This window comes from Aedes albopictus, chromosome 1, assembly GCF_035046485.1.
Source record: "Aedes albopictus strain Foshan chromosome 1, AalbF5, whole genome shotgun sequence".
Lineage (NCBI taxonomy): Eukaryota > Metazoa > Arthropoda > Insecta > Diptera > Culicidae > Aedes > Aedes albopictus.
In genome coordinates, this window is record NC_085136.1 from 25,018,007 (window position 1) to 25,038,899 (window position 20,893).

The window sequence follows — 20,893 nt, forward strand, 5'->3', positions numbered from 1 at the left end:
AGAGTTACCAATCAAAGCCGAAACCGAATCTGGATGCTTCCTCATCAGAATCCGTTCCATCTCCCGGCACTGACGCTGCAGGTCCTGAATGGTCTTGGTGTCCTTCTCGTTAAGCTCTTGGTATCGTTTCCTATCGCGTCGAGATTCTTCCAGTTCCGATTGGAGAATTTTCTGCAGTTCCATCGCTGCATCGCGGTCACTTCGCGCCGATTGCAGTTCGGATCTATAAAAATCAAAACCCATGAACTCATCGTTCTACAAGGCACCCTACTTAACTCACCTCAACACATTGGCACACTCGGTCAGATGCTGAACGTCCAACTTCAGCTTGTCACTTTCCTCCTGGATGGAACCGTGGTTTTCCCTCAGGGCCCGATGAACCTGCGACAGCGTGTCGTACTGGATCTTCAAGCTCTCGAATCGTTCCTCGGTGTCCTTAAGTTTCTCCTGCAGCTTGGTGATGCTGCTTTCCAGTTCCCGTTCCTTGGCCCAGCTGACCAGCGAATCCTGCGTGGTACGGGTCGGCGATGGAGCGGTCGATTTGTCGCAGAACGTTTTCTCGCGGACCAGGGTCGGAGCAGGGGAGGGGCTTTTCCGCTGCTCCTTGGATACTTCGTTCAGGGTCAAGTTGTAGATCTCTTCCAGGTCCCGAATCCGAGACTGGGTCAGCAGCAGATGGTTCTCTTTGTTTTCCGCTTCGATCGATTTGCGGGGAAGCTGCGAAGCTGGGGTTGGCATTGCGGGTGAAGGTCTGGGGATACTGTTCCGCTTTTTCGGTGTGGAGGCGGATTTGTTCGGCGCAGAGGACGATCCAGCCGATCCAGTTCTTCCGGTGGTGTTCCTTCTGTTACGCATTTCTGTAGCTATTGGAGCAGATGCTGGAGTTGGGACAATGTATGTTTGGTCAGAGGTGGGCCGCTGACCACACTGGCTATCCGGTTCTTCACCGGCTGTGCAGATGGTGAAGCTCTTCCGGCGAATTAAATCCACCGGGGGAGGTTCGTGATCCTCGTCGTGGAAAATTTGCTGGAAAGAATTGATAAAAGAAGAACATGAGAACGACTGTTGTGTAGAGATATCCAACACTATAATTCAAAGGAATATAGAGACCCAATCTCAACGCTAAATGGAGCCTACTTAAAGTAACTTATGAGCAGTTCTGTAGCTACCCACAGGTCTTCCATATTTGTTATTATTATTTACGTTAACCCTTTGAAGCCGGAATTTTTCCAAGCGTTATTATGCAATTTTTTCTACGTTTTTCTGTAGTTTAGGTGTTCAAGAGCATAAAAACGGTAGAATATTTTTTCTGGATATCTTAGGTCATCCAAACTGTTCTTGATTTTTGATCCTTAAGTCTATGGGTGCAACGGTAACTTCTTTCATTATACAAAGCTACGATTTGTAATCTATCATGTCCAGTAAGTCATCTGAAAGTTCAACAGACAGTATCAGATCAGTTAGGACCTAGGTCATCCAAACTGTTATTGAGTTTAGATGCTAAAGTTTACGGGTGTAACGGTAACTTCTTTCATTAAAAGCTACGAATTGTAATTTATTATGTCAAGTAAGTCTTCTGAATGTTACAGTGATTGTTTTTGTCAACTAAGCTTCATAACAATAAGGAAGCCCATAATATCCCAAAAATATATAACAACGCTTATTATTCCTCTAACTGCTTTGGTAAGTACAGTGGATTACGTGACACTACTTAACGCAGTGGCAAAAACTATTATCACAAGTGTATACCTAAAGCTATGGTCTCCGGAGTAGTGTTGATGATCTGGGTTATCTCAAAACTATCTTGAAATGACTTATGATATGCCAGGGGGATTCCAGATTACACTTTAAAGTTCATAGTGAGAATAATTAATGTTACAATCAAGAGCTAAACTTCAGGATAATTTGGAAGACCCTCAATGTACCAAAGGTTCATAATAATATATAGTAGACTTCAGATTGGTCTAGTCATTTCGATTGATTTTGAAGCGTTACTCAGTATGTCAGATATAGCAGATGTCACGAATGTAGACCTGAAGTTCTCAACTCAAAGATAGCTTGGCTGATCTGGAACATTCCCATAGTGTCTCTAAATGATATTTGAAATTTCAAGAGCTTCACGGATCTCAGCAGATTATGCTATGATAAAATTTATGGTGAAAACACATAGTTTTTCTTGTAGATTTGAAGGACTTCATTATAGAACAGTTTGGACGACCCTGATTGCCGCAAAGGTTTATAATAAAAAAAAAGACTTCAGATTGGTCCAGTAACCACGGATAAGTATGCAACGTTAATCAGTATGTCAGATATGGCTGCTGTTATGAGTGTAGACCTGAAGTCCTGAACTCCAAGGTAGTTTGGCGGACCAGGAATATCCCTGTAGTGTCTCTAAATGACATTTGAGATTTCAAGAGCTTAGCGGATCCCAACAGATTATGCAATGCCATTAGGCCGGAACAAATCTCATTTTCTTCTTTTGTCACTTTGGTCATGCACTCGTCAAGGGGGGGAATGATAAATAATAAATGTATTTGATGAAAAATTACACAAACAATTAGGCAAAATCTTCAAACTTATCGGATTTGTTAAGAAATTTTCTCGACGACTCTAATTTCACTTAATTTTTTTTTAAATTTGTTGAATAGTTTATTTGTATCCCCCCTCAAAATGTTGAATTCCGACAAAAATTTTCCGAGGGGGCGGTGACATTAGAGAAAATCGAAATTTGTATCAGCCTTATTTATGGTGAAAACACATAACGTTATTCTTGCAGATTTGAAGGACTTCATTATAGAACAGTTTGGACGACCCTCTCTCTCTCTTCTTGGCGTAACTTCCTCATTGGGACAAAGCCTGCTTCTCAGCTTAGTGTTCTATGAGCACTTCCACAGTTATTAACTGAGAGCTTCCTCTGCCAATGACCATTTTGCATTCGTATATCGTGTGGCAGGCACGAAGATACTCTATGCCCAAGGAAGTCAAGGAAATTTCCTTTACGAAAAGATCCTGGACCGACCAGGAATCGAACCCGTCACCCTCAGCATGGTCATGCTGAATACCCGTGCGTTTACCGCCTCGGCTATATGGACAACCCTGAATTTCCCAAAAGTTTATAATAAGCTAGTCAGTGCTTCCCAAACTGTGCGCCGCGGCGCCCTGGTGCGCCGTGAACATTCCGCTGGTGCGCCGCAGTCTCTTGAGCCAAAACAAAAAAAAAAAATATATGAATTTAATTTGGGAAAATCTTTTTTGTTTGAAACTTAGAAGTGTTGCTCCAAAATTGATCCCAACCCAACCATCGAATGTTCTATTTAATTTCTGGTACCCTCTTAAACATATGTTTAGATATCTATTTTACAATTTTCGGGGTTTGGAGAAAATTTAAAATTTTTGGAGTTTTGAGATATATTTAGTTATATTCTAAAATAGTTTATTAAATTTCCAATTACTCAGTTGAGTTTTTGATTCTATGAACAACCACTTGTAATGAAAAGTAAATATTTCAAAAATCATATTAAAGTTATTTCAAGAAAATTTTTCGCCGATGTGTATGTTGTCTCCTGTTTTTCGGAATGATATTTGGAATACTTCTGCAAATTGTCGGTTTCGTACAAGTAGGCCACGTCTCAAAATCGGTTATTTTTGAGATCTTGATGGAAAACTATGTAATTTTTGGTCGCATTAAGACCCAAAACGGGTCCAAGGAACGCAAGATTCAGACACTTTTTTATACAAAACTCATGTAAAAGATAGCCTTTCGCCTTCAAGCTTTTCTCAAGGCTTGGTAATGAATGATCCATCATCAGCCTGGTCCTAAATGTTTGTACCTAAGTTTGCTAAAATTTTCTGCGCTACATTCTTAACTACCATCTTTGAAAGTTTTCTTAGAATTATGTGAAATCATTTTAATTCACGAAACATCAAAGTATTGCAATAGTTTGACTGTTTTTGGTTGAATTATTAGGAATCATCAGCTTGCTTTCAATGCAGAAGTTTTTGTAATATTTGTTAAGTTAGTTCGATAAATAAATATGACATTTGAAATCTAACCAATATTTATGAAATCCTTAAGCAATTTTTCCTAGTTGAGAAATTGTATTTTTTTTATTTTGAGAAATCATGGTACTAAAAATTCTCTGTAAAAAGGTGTTGGTGCGCCGCAACATTTCAAAAATTTCAAAAGGCGCCGCGATAGAAACAAGTTTGGGAACCTCTGAGCTAGTGTACTAAAGATTGCTCCAGTAACTGCGGTTGATTATGCAACGTTACGCAGTATAACAGATATGGTTACTGTTACGAGTGTAGACCTGAATTCCAAGGTTGTTTGGCTGACCTGGAATATCCTTATAGTGTCTCTAAATGACATTGTAGATGTCAAGAGCTTCACGGATCCCAATAGGTTATGCAATGCTATTATTTGTGGAGAAAATACATAAAATTATTTTTGTAGATTTGAAGGACTTCACTTTAGGACAGTTTGGAACACCTAGAACATCCCAGAATATAAAACACTTTTGATATTCTTGACGAAGGCTAAATGAATACATATAAACGTAACCCACATCCAAGTTCAGCTTTTAGAACAACTGGTATGTCAATTATTTCGTTTTTCCTAATTTCATGGTGTTCAGGATGTTCTAGGTTATCATTGAATGACCCTGTGATTTTGAATACTTATCCAGCCCTAACCCACATCTAATTGCTCCATAAAAATCACGAAAAATATACCATTCAGTTGAGTTTACCAATCTGCGGTAACATTTATTGTTTCACCCAGATGAACACTAAATGACCAAATGCTGATAGTTTTCACCATAGATACAACGTAACATTTACGTGAAAATCAAGTAAACATTCGAATTAAAAAAAAAACTTACTTTTTAGCTTACTACTTAACCCTTTCCTTCCCACTACTTTGAACAACTACTTCCGGAAAAAAGTGCTTGAACAAAAGTTATTGCAAATTGGCTAAATTATTCTATATCAATGAAAAACTCTTTTGTTGTAAATCAGTAGGTTTTTGATTGTATATCAACAGTTCCACTATTGAAACAAGTAGTTAGTAGTTGGGTTAACCTTATAAGGTAACAGTCATATTATAAAAGTTATTGCATCATATCCCTCTAATTCCGTTTATCCCGAGTTCGTCAAAAATTGATGGTGCTCTAGAGCAACCATGGGAAGTAGAGGGTTAAGGTGCCATTAGACTGTTTGTCATGTTGCCAAATATTTGCCATTGAAGTCCGACATTCATCCAAGATTGCTATGATTCACGTCGTGTTGATCATTTGTTGGGCTTGTTAGGCCAAATATTTGCCATGTCTAATGGAACCTTTATACGCTTCCTACTTTTACTAAAATCTGAGTTACAAGTATGACCTGCCAAATGTATGTAAAGGTTACTTTGATTTTAACGCTTCTCATCAGTAATACCAATTTTCAAATAAATGAGTAAGTAAAAGCTTCGAACCTATATGAGGGTAGTGGTTTTAGATGAGCGCGTATGATGGTGGCTCCATAGAGGATGGTGGCTCCATAGAGAACCATAGAGGGCTAACAATGTCAATTTATTTTACATAGCTTTTTCGATCTCCTTTTTAAGCCCAAACATCTGTGCAAAATGTGGGTGTGATTGGTTGCTTCTCCGTCTTCAGCATTGTTCGCGCACAACGCGAACAGTGTGCAGCGTTTCAACCCTGGTCTGTACGGTTGCCTTTTTCACTCTGCTGTTAGCCCTGTTTAATATGCTTAATAGCTTTATCAAAGTGGTCCAATTATAAAGTGTTGAAGAGATTTGGTGTTTTCTATGTTCGTAAAAATGGCAGGTAGATTTCGCGTTAGACAAAGGTATTCGCCCCAGTTGTCCTCCGCTTCACATACAGTAGTGAACAAAACAGCATACCTCACACCGAGCTTCAATAACCCACCACCAGAGGTCGAATACGATGCGATGCAGCTATGGGCGACCATGGGCGGTGGCGTAATGATGTCATTACGAAGGATGGACTTTAAAGACACGGACACGTTCAATGCTTCCAGTGAGCTTTTCCGCTCTTTGAAGGAAGCACGACACTACACCACGCCCAGTTTGATAGATACCCACTAGCCGAGGGGATCGGCCGTCACCAGTAAGCCTAAGTACACGAATTCTTCAAACGCCTCTATTTCATCACCGTCGATAGAAATTTGGAGTGGCGTGCGTGGTGATTGGTCCCTGGAGCCCTTTTCCCATCATGTACTTTGTCTACGACACATTAATGACTAATCCGATTCGCCTGGCTTCATTCTTCAGTCGGATGTACGTTTCCACCATTGTCTCATATTTGCGAGTTATCATATCTATATCACCAGCGAAACCAAGCAGCTGAACGGACTTCATGAAAATCGTTTCACTCGTGTTTATCCCCGCTCTCCTCATTACACCATCTAAGGCGATGTTAAACAGCAAGCACGATAGACCGTCACCTTGCCGTAACTCTCTGCGAGATTCGAACTACGCACATCACTCGATCCATCGTCGCCTTGATGAACCGTATAAGTTTATCTGGGAATTCGTATTCGTGCATAATCTTCCATAGCTGGTCTTGATCGATTGTATCATATGCCGATTTAAAATCGACGAACAAGTTATGTGTGGGCACGTTGTATTCGCGGAATTTCTGCAACACCTGGTCCGTTGTAACGCGTTCACCCATGAGTTCAGCCAGCCTGATATTGCCTCATGAAATTCAGGAGAGTATCTTGTAGGCAACGCTCAGTATTGTCGCGCTTATCTTAGATTCTCAGCAAGCTGCGTTCGAAACGCGCAGCCTCAGATCGCGCCAGACCGCGCACGTATGATTTGTACACGGTGTGCACCTTGGCTAAAACTGTTTTGCAGCCGCCGGGTGGAGCTGTCAGCCGCCGTGTACAAATCAAACGGGCGCAATCTTATGACGGCTGCCTCAGATCAGCAGGATCTGAGTGATTAAGCTAGGATGCACAATAGTGTGATCGCGCGATAGTTCCCGCAATCCAACCTGTCGCCCTTTTTGTAGATAGAACACACGATACCTTCCATTCATTTCTCTGGTAATACTTCCACCTCCCAAATCTTGGTAATAACGCAGTGTAGTGCTCTCACCAGTAGTGCTTCTCCACCGTATTTTAGAAGCTCGCTTGGTAGTTGATCTGTTCCAGCGGCTTTATTGTTTTGCAACCGGCCAACCTCCTCCAATCTCTTGGAGGATAGGGGCTGGACATTTTTCGTCCTGCGCACGTGCTCCTAGATCTGTTACCACGCCACCTTCGGTGCTTGCGACGTCGCCATTGAGGTGCTCATCGTAATGCTACCGCCACTTCTCGACCACCTCACGCTCGCTCGTGAGGAGATTCCCCTCGGCACATGTCGGTTTGTGGCACGAAGCCTCTGCGCGAGCGGTTCAGCTTCTCATAGAACTTCCGTGTGTCCTTAGCGCGGTACAGTTCTTCCATCGCTTCGCAATTTCGTTCTTCCTGGTGGCGCTTCTTCCTCCGGAATACTGAGTTCTGCCTGTTCCGCGCCTGTCTTTAACGCGTCTCATTCGCCCTCGTACAGTGTTGCAACATTCTCGCCCATGCTGCATTCTTCTCGTTTTTCAACTGTTCACATTCGCCGTAGTTTCAGTGATTCGCGAGTCGCGAAGCCTAGTGCTGCAGCTGAGGTACTACTTATGGCGGATCGGATGTCCCTCCAGCCAACTTCAAATGTAGCTGTGCCGAGTTGCTCTTCCGTTGGTAAGGCTAGTGCTAGCTGTTGCGCGTAGGCTTGAGCCACTTCTACGTTACGCAACTGCTCGATGTCGAGCCGCGGCGTTCGATTTCGACGCGTGGTAATAACTGTCGAAAGTTTTGAGCGCATGCATACAGCGACTAAGTAGTGATCCGAATCTATTTTCGCAGAGCGGTATACGCGGACATTGGTTTTATCCGAGAAGAATTTACCGTCAATTAGAACGTGGTCGATTTGGTTTTCTGTTTGGTGGTCGGGTGATCTCCAGGTGGCTTTGTGGATATCTTTGCGGGGGAAGAAGATGCTTCGGACTACCATACCACGGGAGGCTGCAAAGTTTACGCATCGCTGGCCGTTATCATTCGATACGGCTGTTTCGCCCGATTACCGGTCTGTACATTTCCTCCCTTCCTACCTGCGCGTTCATGTCGCCGAAAACAATTTTAACGTCACGCGGAGTTCAATTGGTCCCACCTCCGCAGAAAACGGAATCGGTAGAACACATATTTTGGAAACTGAGCGCATACTGATTCGTGATGAAACGGTCTTGACTTCACCACCTGTGTTGTGGAAGTTTTTTGGTAAAACTCAGCATAAAAACCGTACAACAATAGATAGAAGGCAGTAGGTAGCTAAGATATTGAAATGTTTGAATCCGGGAGTGGCAGACAAATACTATAGTGTAAGTCATATTTAAGATTGAAATGAGATTAAATTCATAATAAAACATAAAATTTCAGCAGCTCTGACCGCAAAAAAGGCTACTTTCAATAAATATGCGTTCGCTCGGGACCCGCATCGTGCTAACAACCTGGATGGATCTGGATGAGATCGCATCATTTCCCACCGGGTTGCATTGGTGGAACGTTGTCCTCCTGTATTACAACTAAACTGCCCACATTGACGTCGACAGGTGGTTACCACCACTTAATGCGAGTCTACACGAGTAGGTTGAAAAATCTGATGAATAGCATATTCAGTTATGATTGATTGAATTATAATTATTGAAGAGCAAAAACTGATATTGGTTTGATTGATAAAAGAGGTAAAACAACAGAAATAATAGCAAAATCTTATATAATGAACAACTTAATAATAGCTCGTTAAGATATTACAAGATCAAAACAATAACAGGCAAGATTTGTCACTTTTTTCTAGAAAAAAAAAATAGATAAAAAAATGCCAGCATGCAGCATTGAACCTACGACCTTAGGATTCACAGGCAGCGATGCTTACCACTCAACTGTGACTCATTATTGTAAATGACATGGGAATAAGAGCATGCAGTTCTTAGTTTCCACAGCTCAGAAAGGGGCACATGTCATTTCACTAACATTGAGCCATCTCTATGGGTGTATGTGTTCCATTTCGTGCAGAAGAGCTAATCTTGTTCTTATTTAGAAATTTTAAGCTATTTCGACAAGAATAAGAACTGATATCATATCACTTTGAGCTATTCGTGCGATATTCATTAGATTTTTGAATAACTCATCAAAATCACATCGAGCTATGACAGCAAAAAGTGTTCGATTTGAGATATGATTTAGATGTTCTCGTCTACCCGGGTAAAGTTGAGCCAGGTGTTCCGGTTCTCCATCTTTTCCAGAAATCTTGGAGTCTGTGTTAGGTTGCTGCAATGTCCTGCAGCTTCTCGATCGACATCTGCAAATAATCCTCACCTGATATTGCTAGCAAGACGGATCCTACCAGAAAGTGGCCGGGGATCAGAACCTCGGGGTCATCGGAGATCTATGTTAGAGATCTAAAGTTCAGAGAGTACTTCACCTGGGTGAGAAGCGTTACCAAACCATTCCGTCTTCGGCACATTCCTTTGCCACTTGAGGTGATCCTTGGATTTCAGCCGGTTAAGATTATATTCCTGCGGTAATCGTTTGTATGTTTCACGCTTCGTTTAGTCCGTTACTTGAAATAACTACTAATTCATAGTATCTACGTAGAACTAGTCCTGTACAACGACGCAGGTTGAACTTGCTCGAAGTTGCTGCATCTTGCTCTTACCCATTAGTCAACAAACGGGTAAGAGTAGGATGCAGCAACTTCGAGCAAGTTCAACCTACGTCGTTGAACAGGACTACTGATTGGGTTTTGCATTTACAAGAATCTTTGAATGTTTCGTCATTAAAGATGTGGATTTTTTTACGCAGAGGTGATTTTGGTCTGTAGAAGCAACGGATGTTGCACTAAGATTCCTTTCCTTCCCCGTCGTTATTGACTTTTTTAAAGCTTGAAACTTTCAAAGATGCACGTTGAGGATGGTAAACTAACCCCAGGCTCCATTTCTTGGTTCTCTGTGCAATTTTGATTGTCCTTATTCAATAGCAGCGTAAGAAAATGTATCATGTACATGACAAATAAAGTTCATTGCATTTAATTGTTCTGAAAGTGTACCGTAAAACTGCTTCTGATTTTTTCAACAGCAACTCACCTCCGTACCATTCGCCGTCATGATTGATTGACACACGACACATGAAACTTTCCTGGAAGCTCACCGGTTTCCAGCACGCATCAATCCAGTCCGATTGTTTGATGATAACACATTTCCCTTTTCAACCTGATTTCGACTCCACCAAACACGAAGAGACAACCAGAAGCACTTGTCGCGTTCTTCTGTCATCTCCGTCATCCGTAACCAGCTAACCGCCGGCCTCTCTGCTTTCTTTCCACTTTCTTTGCATATTACGCCGAACCCGCCACCGATCTTTCTCCATCAAAACCAACAACACCAAACAACAGGGAGCGGACCGTTGAATTGAATATTGAAATTAAGCTTTTAAATGTATGCCATCGCAGACAACTCTGCACCGCGCGCCGACCAACAAGATCAAGTTCTGAATTCACAAGTAGCCCTTGTCGTGTCGCCCCGATCAGTCTGCCCCGAGAAGGTGTGGCGCTGCTGGATGGCTGATTCGTAATGGAAAACGGGACTCTTGACCGGGACCTGGGAGGATCCCAAGACGCATCCAACCCGAAGAAGAACAAAACCACTTGATCAGACACAGCTCATTTCTATATAAGGTTCCTCATTGACCATGGCCAAAGCAGTCGCGATCGTGATTCCAAACTCAAATATCGGTGTTCCGTTGTCTATCGGGTCGAGTCGGTTGTCGTTCCTCAGCAGTGAGTCAGTGGTGTTGAAATATGAACTGAAGTGAATCTCAAGCGCACAAGCAAATCAGAATGAAGACCTGGGACCTGTTTGTGTTGGGTGTGTTGGGAGTGATCATAACGGTGCTACTCGATTGTGGTGACCCAGTTGGCGCGTTGTCCACCGTTGGACGAACCTCGGATGGATTGGTAGTGGATCCTGCGGCTCCGGCTGAGGCCATTCCGGAGGACGCGGCCAAAGAGGAACAAATTGTGCCGGTCAAGTACAACGGAGCCCAGTTGTGGAGGATCGATTACGACGATCAGAAGAAGAAGAATGCAGTGGCTGATTTGCAGAACAAATATGGTGCGTAAATATCATCTTGTTATTTTTGTTATCATCTTTTCCAATACATGATTATCAGATGATAACAAATTTAGTTATCAATAATTTTGGTCTATCGCGATAACATAAAAATACTAAATGATAACAAAATATGTTATCAGTTTCCAAACACACTTTTCAAAGTTTTCCCAAAACTGAGGGTCTGGTGGACCTTGAATCTAAAAATAGTTTCCGCATTCTATCTTCAATGCGACTGCAGTACGAAAGCGTAGCCTTCAACCACTCTCCCTCTCATTGAGTCCCGTTGGTATAGAGGCTATCGGCTGTGACCGATAATCACTCGGTCAGGGTTCAAGACCCACTGACTGGGGGCAAGAGCTGAAAACATGGGTTATAATCATAAGAAACTTTTTTCAAATGTTAATTATGTAGGTAAAGTAGATTTTTACTATTTTAGCCGATAAAATAGCTCTGAATGATAACTAAATGATAACATAACCTGTTATCAATCAGCTGTATTTTTTCATGTTGATAACTAAATGTAGTTTTGAATAAAATATTGTATAACACAATTAGTTATCAACTTGAACTCAATGATAACTTAACTTTTTATCATTTTGGTATTCGTGGAGTAATTTTGCGTCGCGTCGCGTACTGGGTACACGCACCATGAAAAATGCAGGCATGTGGTATACAACGTAGGCGCGGCGTCACTGCAGGTAGTCAAAGACGCGACTGCTCGAGGGTTAATTCAACCTAAATAATAACAAACTCAATTATCACACGAATGATAACCAGGTAACAGAACTTGTTATCATTTTGTTTTCCGTCTTTGCTCGGGTTCCTGCTCCAAGAGCATGAGCATGAGCATGAGCATAGATGACCGCACAATTCGTAGTTGCTACTCCGTTATTGACCAGAGCAATCGAAATTGCACAGGGAACCAATGAATAGGGCTTGGGACTAGCTTACTATTCTCAATGTACACAGTTCGAGAACTCTCAACTTTAATAGGGTCAATAACGGCGCCGGCCACGTCCTTACGGTCATCGAGGATGGGAGGGAATGTTAGTAAGACAAACGTTGTTATAAAGACCGCGGATCGCTGCATCTCAACGTTTGTCTCAGGAAGGTTTTTTTGTTAGTAGGGTAAGGTACATTGTCAGTCCGGGAGTCACCTATGGTTGGTGATATGATTTGACAATGGATCAATATACACAAACCGCCGTTAACAACCGACCACTTTTCGACGCAAAAACTAGCCAAAAAGAAAATGCTATCGCGCGTCTCCATTCCACTAGGGAGCAGAAACCTTTAGTCTATTCCACACAGAAATACACTGAACGCGACTCACTTGTCGGCGCCCGCATTTTTTCTCGGCCGGCGATCCCGAATTAACATTTTTCACTCTTTTGTGTAAATGCAAAAAATGAAAGAAAGTATTTATTATCAACTAAAAGTGTATTGGGAACTAGCGCCGACGGAAAGCGAAAAATTCGGAACCGACTCGATCCACCGCACACTAAATTCAACCGCGTTGATTTTATTCTTTCTCGTTCACACTGCAGCGCGATGGGAAGAGAAAAAATCTGAACCGCTCACTTCGGAATAGAAAAAGAAAAAAAAATCGAACCACTGAAGCAAACGCGCGCGACACTGGCACTCGGACGAAATCCAACCACACACTGATGCACGCTCTTTGCTCGGGTTCCTGCTCCAAGATTCTCCAAAATTATTTCCTTCGGGAAATCAGAATGTATGGGAAATTTAAAAGATTCTGTCAAAAGTTCTCAAAAAAGAACCTCAAGAACGTTATTAAATGAAAATGCTCTCACTGTTGTTTGTAGTCACGCTTAGAGTGTGTTGGAAGTGGACATCTAAGGGCTGAAGGAGATGGTGAATTGCGAAGAAAAACGTGGGAACAGGTGGACGTTAGATTCTGGTTAGCTTTTTACTCCGCAGAATCGTTACTTCTTCTGTGGTGAAGTTTGTTAACGCACCCTGTCAAGAGAACTTAGGAAGACGTGCATTCAAATCCCACCAGAACTACGTGGATTTTTTTCGCAATTTATTTTGTACTCGCGAAATCCGCGGCTCTGAAGACAAAACCGCGACAAATCATCGAAAATCATGTTTTTTCTTTCGTAACAGCCCTACAATAGTATTGTTTTGGATATCCAAGTATTTCAAGATCCATGAAATGATTGTAAGTTTAAAATATATCCAGAAATCTACTTAGCTAAACAGAAATACAAATAGCAAAATAATAAAAAAAAACTAGGACGCCCAGCCCCTATAAACAGACATATCTACACAATATTTCAGCATACTGTCTTCGGAGAAGTTGTTGGATTTGTATCTGGGATTCCTCGTAGAATCCCGTCTAAGATTCCTCCCAAAATTTATTTAGGGATTCTTTCTTCCGGGAATTTGAGATTTCTCCAGGGATTCCTTCCGTCATTCCATCATTGAATCGTAATGGAATTGCTTAAAGATTTCCCGAGACTCCTTCCAGCAATTTTTCAGATATTTGCCTGAGATTCCGTCAATGATTCCTTCCAGGATTTCTCCAGAGAATCCTCCAGGGATTCTTCATTGATTTTTCTCAAGATTCTTTTATGGATTTCTTTCTGCATTTTTCTCGGGATACTTTCAGTGATTTCACCCGGGAGTCTTTCGGGATTTGTTTATTGATCATTCCTGGTTCGTTTCAGGGATTTTCCCCGGGATTTCTTCCCGACATTGCATCAGGGATTCCTGCCAGGATTTCTTAGTTGAATCTCCCCGGGATTGCCTTAGCAATTTCAACGTTGATTTCTACCGGGATTCTTTCACGGTTTATTCCCGAGACTGCATCAGGGATTTCTTCAGGATTCTTCCTGCTCCCGAGGTTCATTCAAGCATTCTTTCAAAGATTTGTTTCCAAGATTAATATAGAGGCTTGTTCCGGAATTCTATCTGACCTTCCTTCATTTTTCCTGGCATTATTTCAGGTATTCCTCCTTGTTTAGGGATCCCATTGAATTTTCCGGGTTTTCTTCACAAACTTATCCGAGCACTCCTCTTGTGATCTCTCCCTAGATTCTTTTAATTATTCTATTAGGGATCCTTGCGGGGATTCCTCCAATATTTTTCCTGGATTTTCTCCCGGGTTTCTTGCCGGGTTTCCATTAGGAGTTTATTCCAGGATTCCTCCATTAGGTATCAATCTTAAATTTCGTCATTTAAATTTACGTGGTTTTCTTTAGAGATTTTTCCGGATTTTTAAGGTATTTTCCCAAAGATTCCTTCCGCTTTCATTTATTTCACAGATGGTTCCTTCACAGGTTTTTCCCAGGATTTCTTAAGAAATTTTCTCTGGGTTTCCGTCAAGGATTCCATCCGTGATTCTTCTCTGGATTTCTTCAGAAACTCCTTCCGATATATCTTTAGGGATTCATCCTGAGATTTTTTCAGGGATTCCTGCTGGAATTCCTCCATGAATTTCTTCCGGGATTCCTACTTCAGGGATTTATCCTGAGATTTCTTTAGAGGTTCTTCCATGATTCTTTCAGAGATCCTTCCTAGGATCCTTTCAAGAATTTCTCTAAGAAATTCAAAAGGACGCCTTTTGCGGTTCCTTCAGGGACCATTCCCAATTTTTTTTTCAGGGATCTTTTCATAGATTCCTTTCGGCAGTCTTTCTGGTATCCCTCCCGAAGTTCATTAAAACTTTGCGCACTACTTAGTGGTTTTCCGCGATAGCTTTCCAACAGTTTATTTCGGGATTTTTATCGAAAATTTTCCGATATTTTTCTTGGATTTCCTTATGGGATTTCGCCTGCAGCTGCTCCCAGCAAAATATGAGGTTGTCAGAGTTCCTCCTTGGACGTCCTTAATATTTCCTCTTGGGATACTCTTAAAATTTCTCTCAGGTTTTTTTTTTCTTAAGTTCCTGTCTAGATTTCTTAAATCAGGGCTGTTACAAAATTTCTAAAATATCATCCGCGAAATTCGCGTCTCCTAAAATAAAATCCGCGACTCGAAAACAAATCCGCGACATGAACATAAACATTCAAATTTGATCTTAAACCAGATAATTGAGTAGTGAGGTTTCCAAAGATTTAGGAACAATCATCTCTCTCGTTTGTTGGGTTCCTGCGTCCACATTTCAAGACCGTTTTGATATACCTTTTTGCTGTTAACTACGTAAGTTATCTTAGTTACATGTTTGTTACTGAGATACTGGTATAGATAAATCTTAAGGCCAACTATTATTGATGAATAGATAAATAGATCCTGAGTTACAGTGTGTGTTTCCTCCGTTCTGGTGAGACTAGCTTTATAAAGCCTATCACGTTCTTGGGGGATAAGATCCATATGTCAGGAGACCGTATGAAGGGCTTGCCAAGAAGTTTGAACCTACGATGGGTTCTGCAGTAGCAGTAGTAGAGGATGTGTTCTGATGTTTCTCTCTTCTCCTCACAGAAGCGACAGTTTGATGTTTGGGTTGCTCCGATCTTTTGTAGATGGTATCTGCAGGGGCAGTAACCAATTATTGAGATATATTGAGATCCCTTTTGTTTATACCTAATAGTTGTTGGGTTGTGATTCGATTAACCATATAGGGAGACGATGGGTATCATCGGCAGGTTTGTTCTTTTCGTCATGGAGGGTTTTTGTCGGCCAAATTTTCTGAAACTTTGTCCTATAACTCAGCTTGGTTGGGAAGAATTTGAGGCCAACTCTGAGTTCAGCATCTTTCGAGAAACCCCCATGACGAAGAGAACAAAACTGCCGAAAATACACAATTTCCCCTATTTATTCAGCTGCATTTTTAAAGAGCAGTCTGAGATACTACAGAAAGAGAGAGATAAGTTTGTGAAATTGGAGTGTTCACGGTGCGGCTTCGGAGTCAGTTTGGCTTTCTATTCCACAGAATCATTACTTGTTCTGTGGCTTAGTTGGTTAAAGTGCCGGTCTAGCGAATACGGAGTCGTGGGTTCGAATCCCATCAAAACGCGATTTTATTTTCACAAATTTCATCTTTCAATTTGTCAATTAGCAATATTTCGTGCCTTTTAATTACAAGTTTTTCCAGTATCAAACGAAATCATTTTTTTTTTCAAAATGATCTGTTCTGTATATATTTTTTTAATTGAAATGTTTTAGAGCCAAGTTTTTAAAATAGCTTAGATCTAAAAGTTCGACATTTAGTGATACGCAGTTGTATTGAAGATCTTTTGAGCCTATGCTTACTTTAAACCCGGAGGACCGATGGTGGATCAGATAGTCGAATGTAAAGGTCTCTATCTGGAAATGAACCTAAAGGTACAGAATAAAAAAAAAAACCTTAATCAGAAATGCGATATCTCAGCAGAGAAATTCAACAAATTTTTCAAGTAAGCCAATAAAATTGCGCCATTTCTTAGAATAAATCCTAATATCTGTTGTCATTTAATTTAATTTTCAAAGCTTTTGACTTTTTGGAAAAGTTGCGACTTTCAATTTATTTTATAGTTTTGAAAAAAAAAATCTTAACACAGAAACTACATAAAAGTTGTAAAAGATGTTTGGCAGAAGCTTCGAAGGAAATAAGATTGAGTTGAGAGAAATTGAAAACAGCCCAAGAGTAAATTACCACTATATTTGCTGAAACGCGACTGCGATACGGTATTCATTGTTCAAAGCCATAAATTCAGAGAAATCCGCGAAAATCGCGACCAAATTTGAAGGATCCGCGAAATCCGCGTCCTGGCACATAAATCCGCGACAAATCCGCGAAAATCGCGATTTTCGCGAAAACCGCGAAATTCGCGACTGTTGTAACAGCCCTGTAAATGAGACTTTGCGGGATTTCATTTGGATGCTTTCGAATATTTCTCCGGGAATTTCGAAAGTTATCCCAGGAGATATTCTGAGGAAAGCAGTGGAAAATCGTTGCAAGAACTCTGGAAGTACCGGAAAGAAATTCCTAAAGAAGTATTCACAATCGCGGGACAAATTCCGGTAAAAATTCCGAGAAGAGTTCTGGGAATAATGCAGAGAAAATCTGTAAAAAATCCCAAATGGATCACTGCAAGAAATCCGGTACAACTACGAGGAACAGCGAAAAATGTCCAGGGTAAATTGAGATAAACGGTCGAGAGACATCCCAGGACCAACATTGGAAGAAATATTCTGAGAAAAGTTCCAGGAGAAACTCCGAGAGAAATCTCAGGAAAAAAACTTCAAAATAAATCCCGCGAGAACCTTGAAGATATATCCCAGCTGAAACTTCTTAATAAAACCAGGAAGGAACTCTTATTAAAGCTCACAGAATGTTCTTTGGAATTTTGCAAGAAATCTCGGGAGGAACTCCTGCAGAAAATTCGAGAAAAAATCATTAAGAAATCCTTAGTAGAGATCCCAAGAATAATTCCTGTACCAACTTTGAGAGAAACTCTGGGAAGATCTCCTGGGGAAGTCCCAAGAGGAACACCGGAAGGAATCGCGTAAAATCTTCAAGAGGGATCCAGAGAGAAGTTCTAGGAAAGTTCTGCGACAACTTCTATGATTTATCCCGATAGAAATTCGTATACGATCAAAACGATCAAATCTGACTATACATGTCAATGGTTGCTACTCCGTGATTGATCTGAGCTGGTACCAATTGCACTGAGATCCAAATGAATAACGGCTGGGACATTCCACTTATTCTCAAAGTGCAATTCTAGCAGCTCATACATTTTGGATCAATAACGGCGCCGGCCACGTTCTTATAGTCAGTTGGGAAGGGAAAGGAATGTTAGAGTGTGCTAGTTGTTGCTACTAAAGACCGAGATCACCTCTGCATCCCCACAACCAGCACGGACTGGGGTATTTGTTAGACGGAAAGGATGGGAGATCTGGGAGTCACCGTTGGGTCGGTGATGCGATCCATGGATAAGGGGTTATTTATAGTGTTCGTAAGGTGATAGATTGTGTGGTGAATGAGGTGAATAAGGTCAAGCGGCACAGCACGCTATGGTTGCATAACTTGTAGGCGTTATGTACACTGTGCTGTGAGTGGAAATTGGAAGGGAGGGAAACGACTTTTTTCCAATTCGTTTCTGGTTCTAGCGATGGCTATGAACATATGAATATACATGAGTTGTATATATAGAGAAGAGAGAGAGAGAGGAAGTGGATAGAAAGATACAAAGTAGGATGAAAGGGACGGGCCAGGGATTGAACCCATGACCTTCTGCATATGAATCAGAAGCGGTAGCCACTAGACCACCAAGCCCGTCTATTTATCCGGATAGAAATTCTTATAGTGTGAAAATGACCATAATAAATTACAGATTCCCCAATGAAGATCCAATAAGGATCGAAACGTTGGAAGAAAAAAACATTTAGTTGTTTTTGAACTCGAAAAGTCTGAAACGCCAAAAACTACCCGAAAGTCTTGAAAACAGTTGTCGTCAATATAGTAACTTATAGTGTTCGGGATAAATTCTGGTGGAGATCCTACGAAAATTTATTTCAGCAAAACATAGGATGAACTCCGAGAAAATCCCATGTGGGGCTCTGAAAGCAAGAAATTCTGTAGCATCCCCGTGAAAAACTCCGGGAGAAACCGGTCGGGATTCAGGAATCCTGAAAAAAAAAATGATGGAAAGATTTCGAAAGTATAACTATTCGTGGAAAATTCTAAAAGGAATACCAAGAAAAATGGCGTGAAAAATACGGAAGGAATTTTGTGAGAAACCTGGGAGGCATTCCAGGGGGTATTTCCAGAAAGAAACTTCAACAAAATTTCCGTTGAAATTCGGGTAGCGGAAATTCTCTACGGAAATATCCGCTAGGTGTAGGAACTTTCCTTGTGTTCAACTATTATCCAGATTTCTTCTTGATTTAAGTTGCTTTGCGAATAAACATTCAGGAGGAATGTTTAACGTTTTCACGGAACCACAAGCTATCAAGAACCTGCAGCATTACGGGAAAAATATTTGTTATGTCAGTTTTTTTCTTACTGCAAACAAACATTTAGTAAAAGCTCATGTTCAGAAGAAGAAAACACTATATACTCAAGAACTTTTTTATTCATACTAACAATTCAGTAATCTTTATGGGCTCTTATTCTAGTAGATCTACACAAGTAGTAAAGTTCACTACTTTTTATTCTACGACAAAACATTTTTTTATCGGAGTACAATTGCCCTGAGTACTCAAGATATTCCCTGAGTATTCCAGGTTTTCCTGTTAAATAAAATTCCCTGAGGATTCCCGGTTTTCATTTTTTTCAGGTTGTAGACACCCAGGGTCAACCATCTTTCGTTAATGGTTTGATTTACTGAAGTCGCAAGCCGGGGCTTTCTTTGAAACCTCCAAAAAATGAATAAAGAACTTATTATTTTGTTCAGAGTAGTCGATAGCCAAAGTCGGAGAACCTCCGGTTGGGTCGAGCTCAGAACGAATAATCCTTGGTTGTATATTTCGGCGTTTCTTATTTATATGGTTCATCAATACAGTTTTCCTATGAGACAGCTGGGGCGACATCAATAAATGCATCCTATGCGTTTTACGCGATTGGGTTTTTTCGCCTAATAAACATAAAGCACTGCGGCTGGTACGGGTTTCGCTGTGCGAGGTAAAAACTGATAATGAGTAGAGAGACTGAACATAGAGACACAGAAGGTGTGCTTCTTTAAGCGTCATTATACTTTGCTGCCTGTGGGATATGTACAGTGACCCCACACCGATGATTCACCTTAATTTTTGTACACTATTTATGAATCACCATGTTGAAAGACGGGCTTGGTGGTCTAGTGGCTACCGCTTCTGATTTATATGCAGAAGGCAGAGGCGTCTCGTCGGCGTGTTCAACCGGTTCATTGCACAGGTATTCGATTTGGAAGAAAATAAATAGGAATTGTTTCACCATCCCAGTCTTTGTCATTTTGAAACCTAAATGATATGGATTAAATGTTATATTAACACAGAAACTTAAAAGAAATGTTTTTACAAGACTTCAATACATTGCATCTCCGTTAGAACAAAAAATCTGGTGCGTACCACCCATCCCACCACTATAAGACAGACGCCCAACTACCCACCGTGAAACGGCTGAGAATCAAAACAAGCACACCGTTCAACTTTTTCTGTTGAACAAGCTCCCATATATGAACGCCCCAACACACTGCAATAGGTCGGATGTTCGTATACGGCTGGAGGTAAAGCGGGAGCCACAATGCTGCGTCGACTTCGACTTCGACTTCAGCGTTAACGGATCCGTCAATGTACTAAAAACGCAGACGGATGCGTTGACGCAAACACCGCCCACAATGCTGCGTTGCGTTGTGCGTTTGTTTACATATTTACATTGGTGATGGAATTTAATCGCGGATATGGAATCTCAATCGAAATCAATGTTGGAATCAGATTTCAGCAGTCGGACTGCATAAATCATTGCAGGAATTAAGAATTTAATATCGGAATTCGCAGCGGCTGCTGATGTGCTTACTAAATACATGAATTATTTGCGGAAACTGTGAAACTTCATCCGGAAACCGATCACTATTTGTGTGGTTATTCGTGAACTTTTCTGTGGCAAGTGGCAGTGACTGTAGGAAGGAACTCGTTCTGGAATTCTTCCGGCAGAAACATTTCATGGGCTTTTCATAACGGGAAACCCTTCTGAGATTCCTTTAGTAGGAATGCCCTGTTTTGAATTTGGTGATTTCTCC

General features: G+C 41.1%; 2 protein-coding genes across 5 annotated transcripts in view; one reads left to right on the top strand and one right to left on the bottom strand.

The window, feature by feature from the left end:
* The window catches only part of LOC109415218 (centrosomal protein of 162 kDa-like), a 107,584-nt gene that overhangs the window by 21,751 nt on the left and 64,940 nt on the right, over positions 1-20,893 (bottom strand). For all 4 annotated transcript variants that reach the window (XM_062844239.1, XM_062844241.1, XM_062844242.1 and 1 more), the window contains exons 2-3: positions 281-1,026; positions 9-223 (exon numbers count right to left, since the gene is read on the bottom strand). In XM_062844239.1, the coding sequence (XP_062700223.1) occupies positions 9-223; positions 281-1,026 (961 nt within the window). The remainder of the gene's footprint in view (positions 1-8; positions 224-280; positions 1,027-20,893) is intronic.
* Positions 10,648-20,893, top strand: part of LOC109428370 (carboxypeptidase B) — a 47,345-nt gene continuing 37,099 nt past the window's right edge. The window contains exon 1 of the mRNA XM_019704094.3: positions 10,648-11,225. Coding sequence (XP_019559639.2) covers positions 10,952-11,225 — 274 coding nt within the window. The 5' untranslated portion in view covers positions 10,648-10,951. The remainder of the gene's footprint in view (positions 11,226-20,893) is intronic.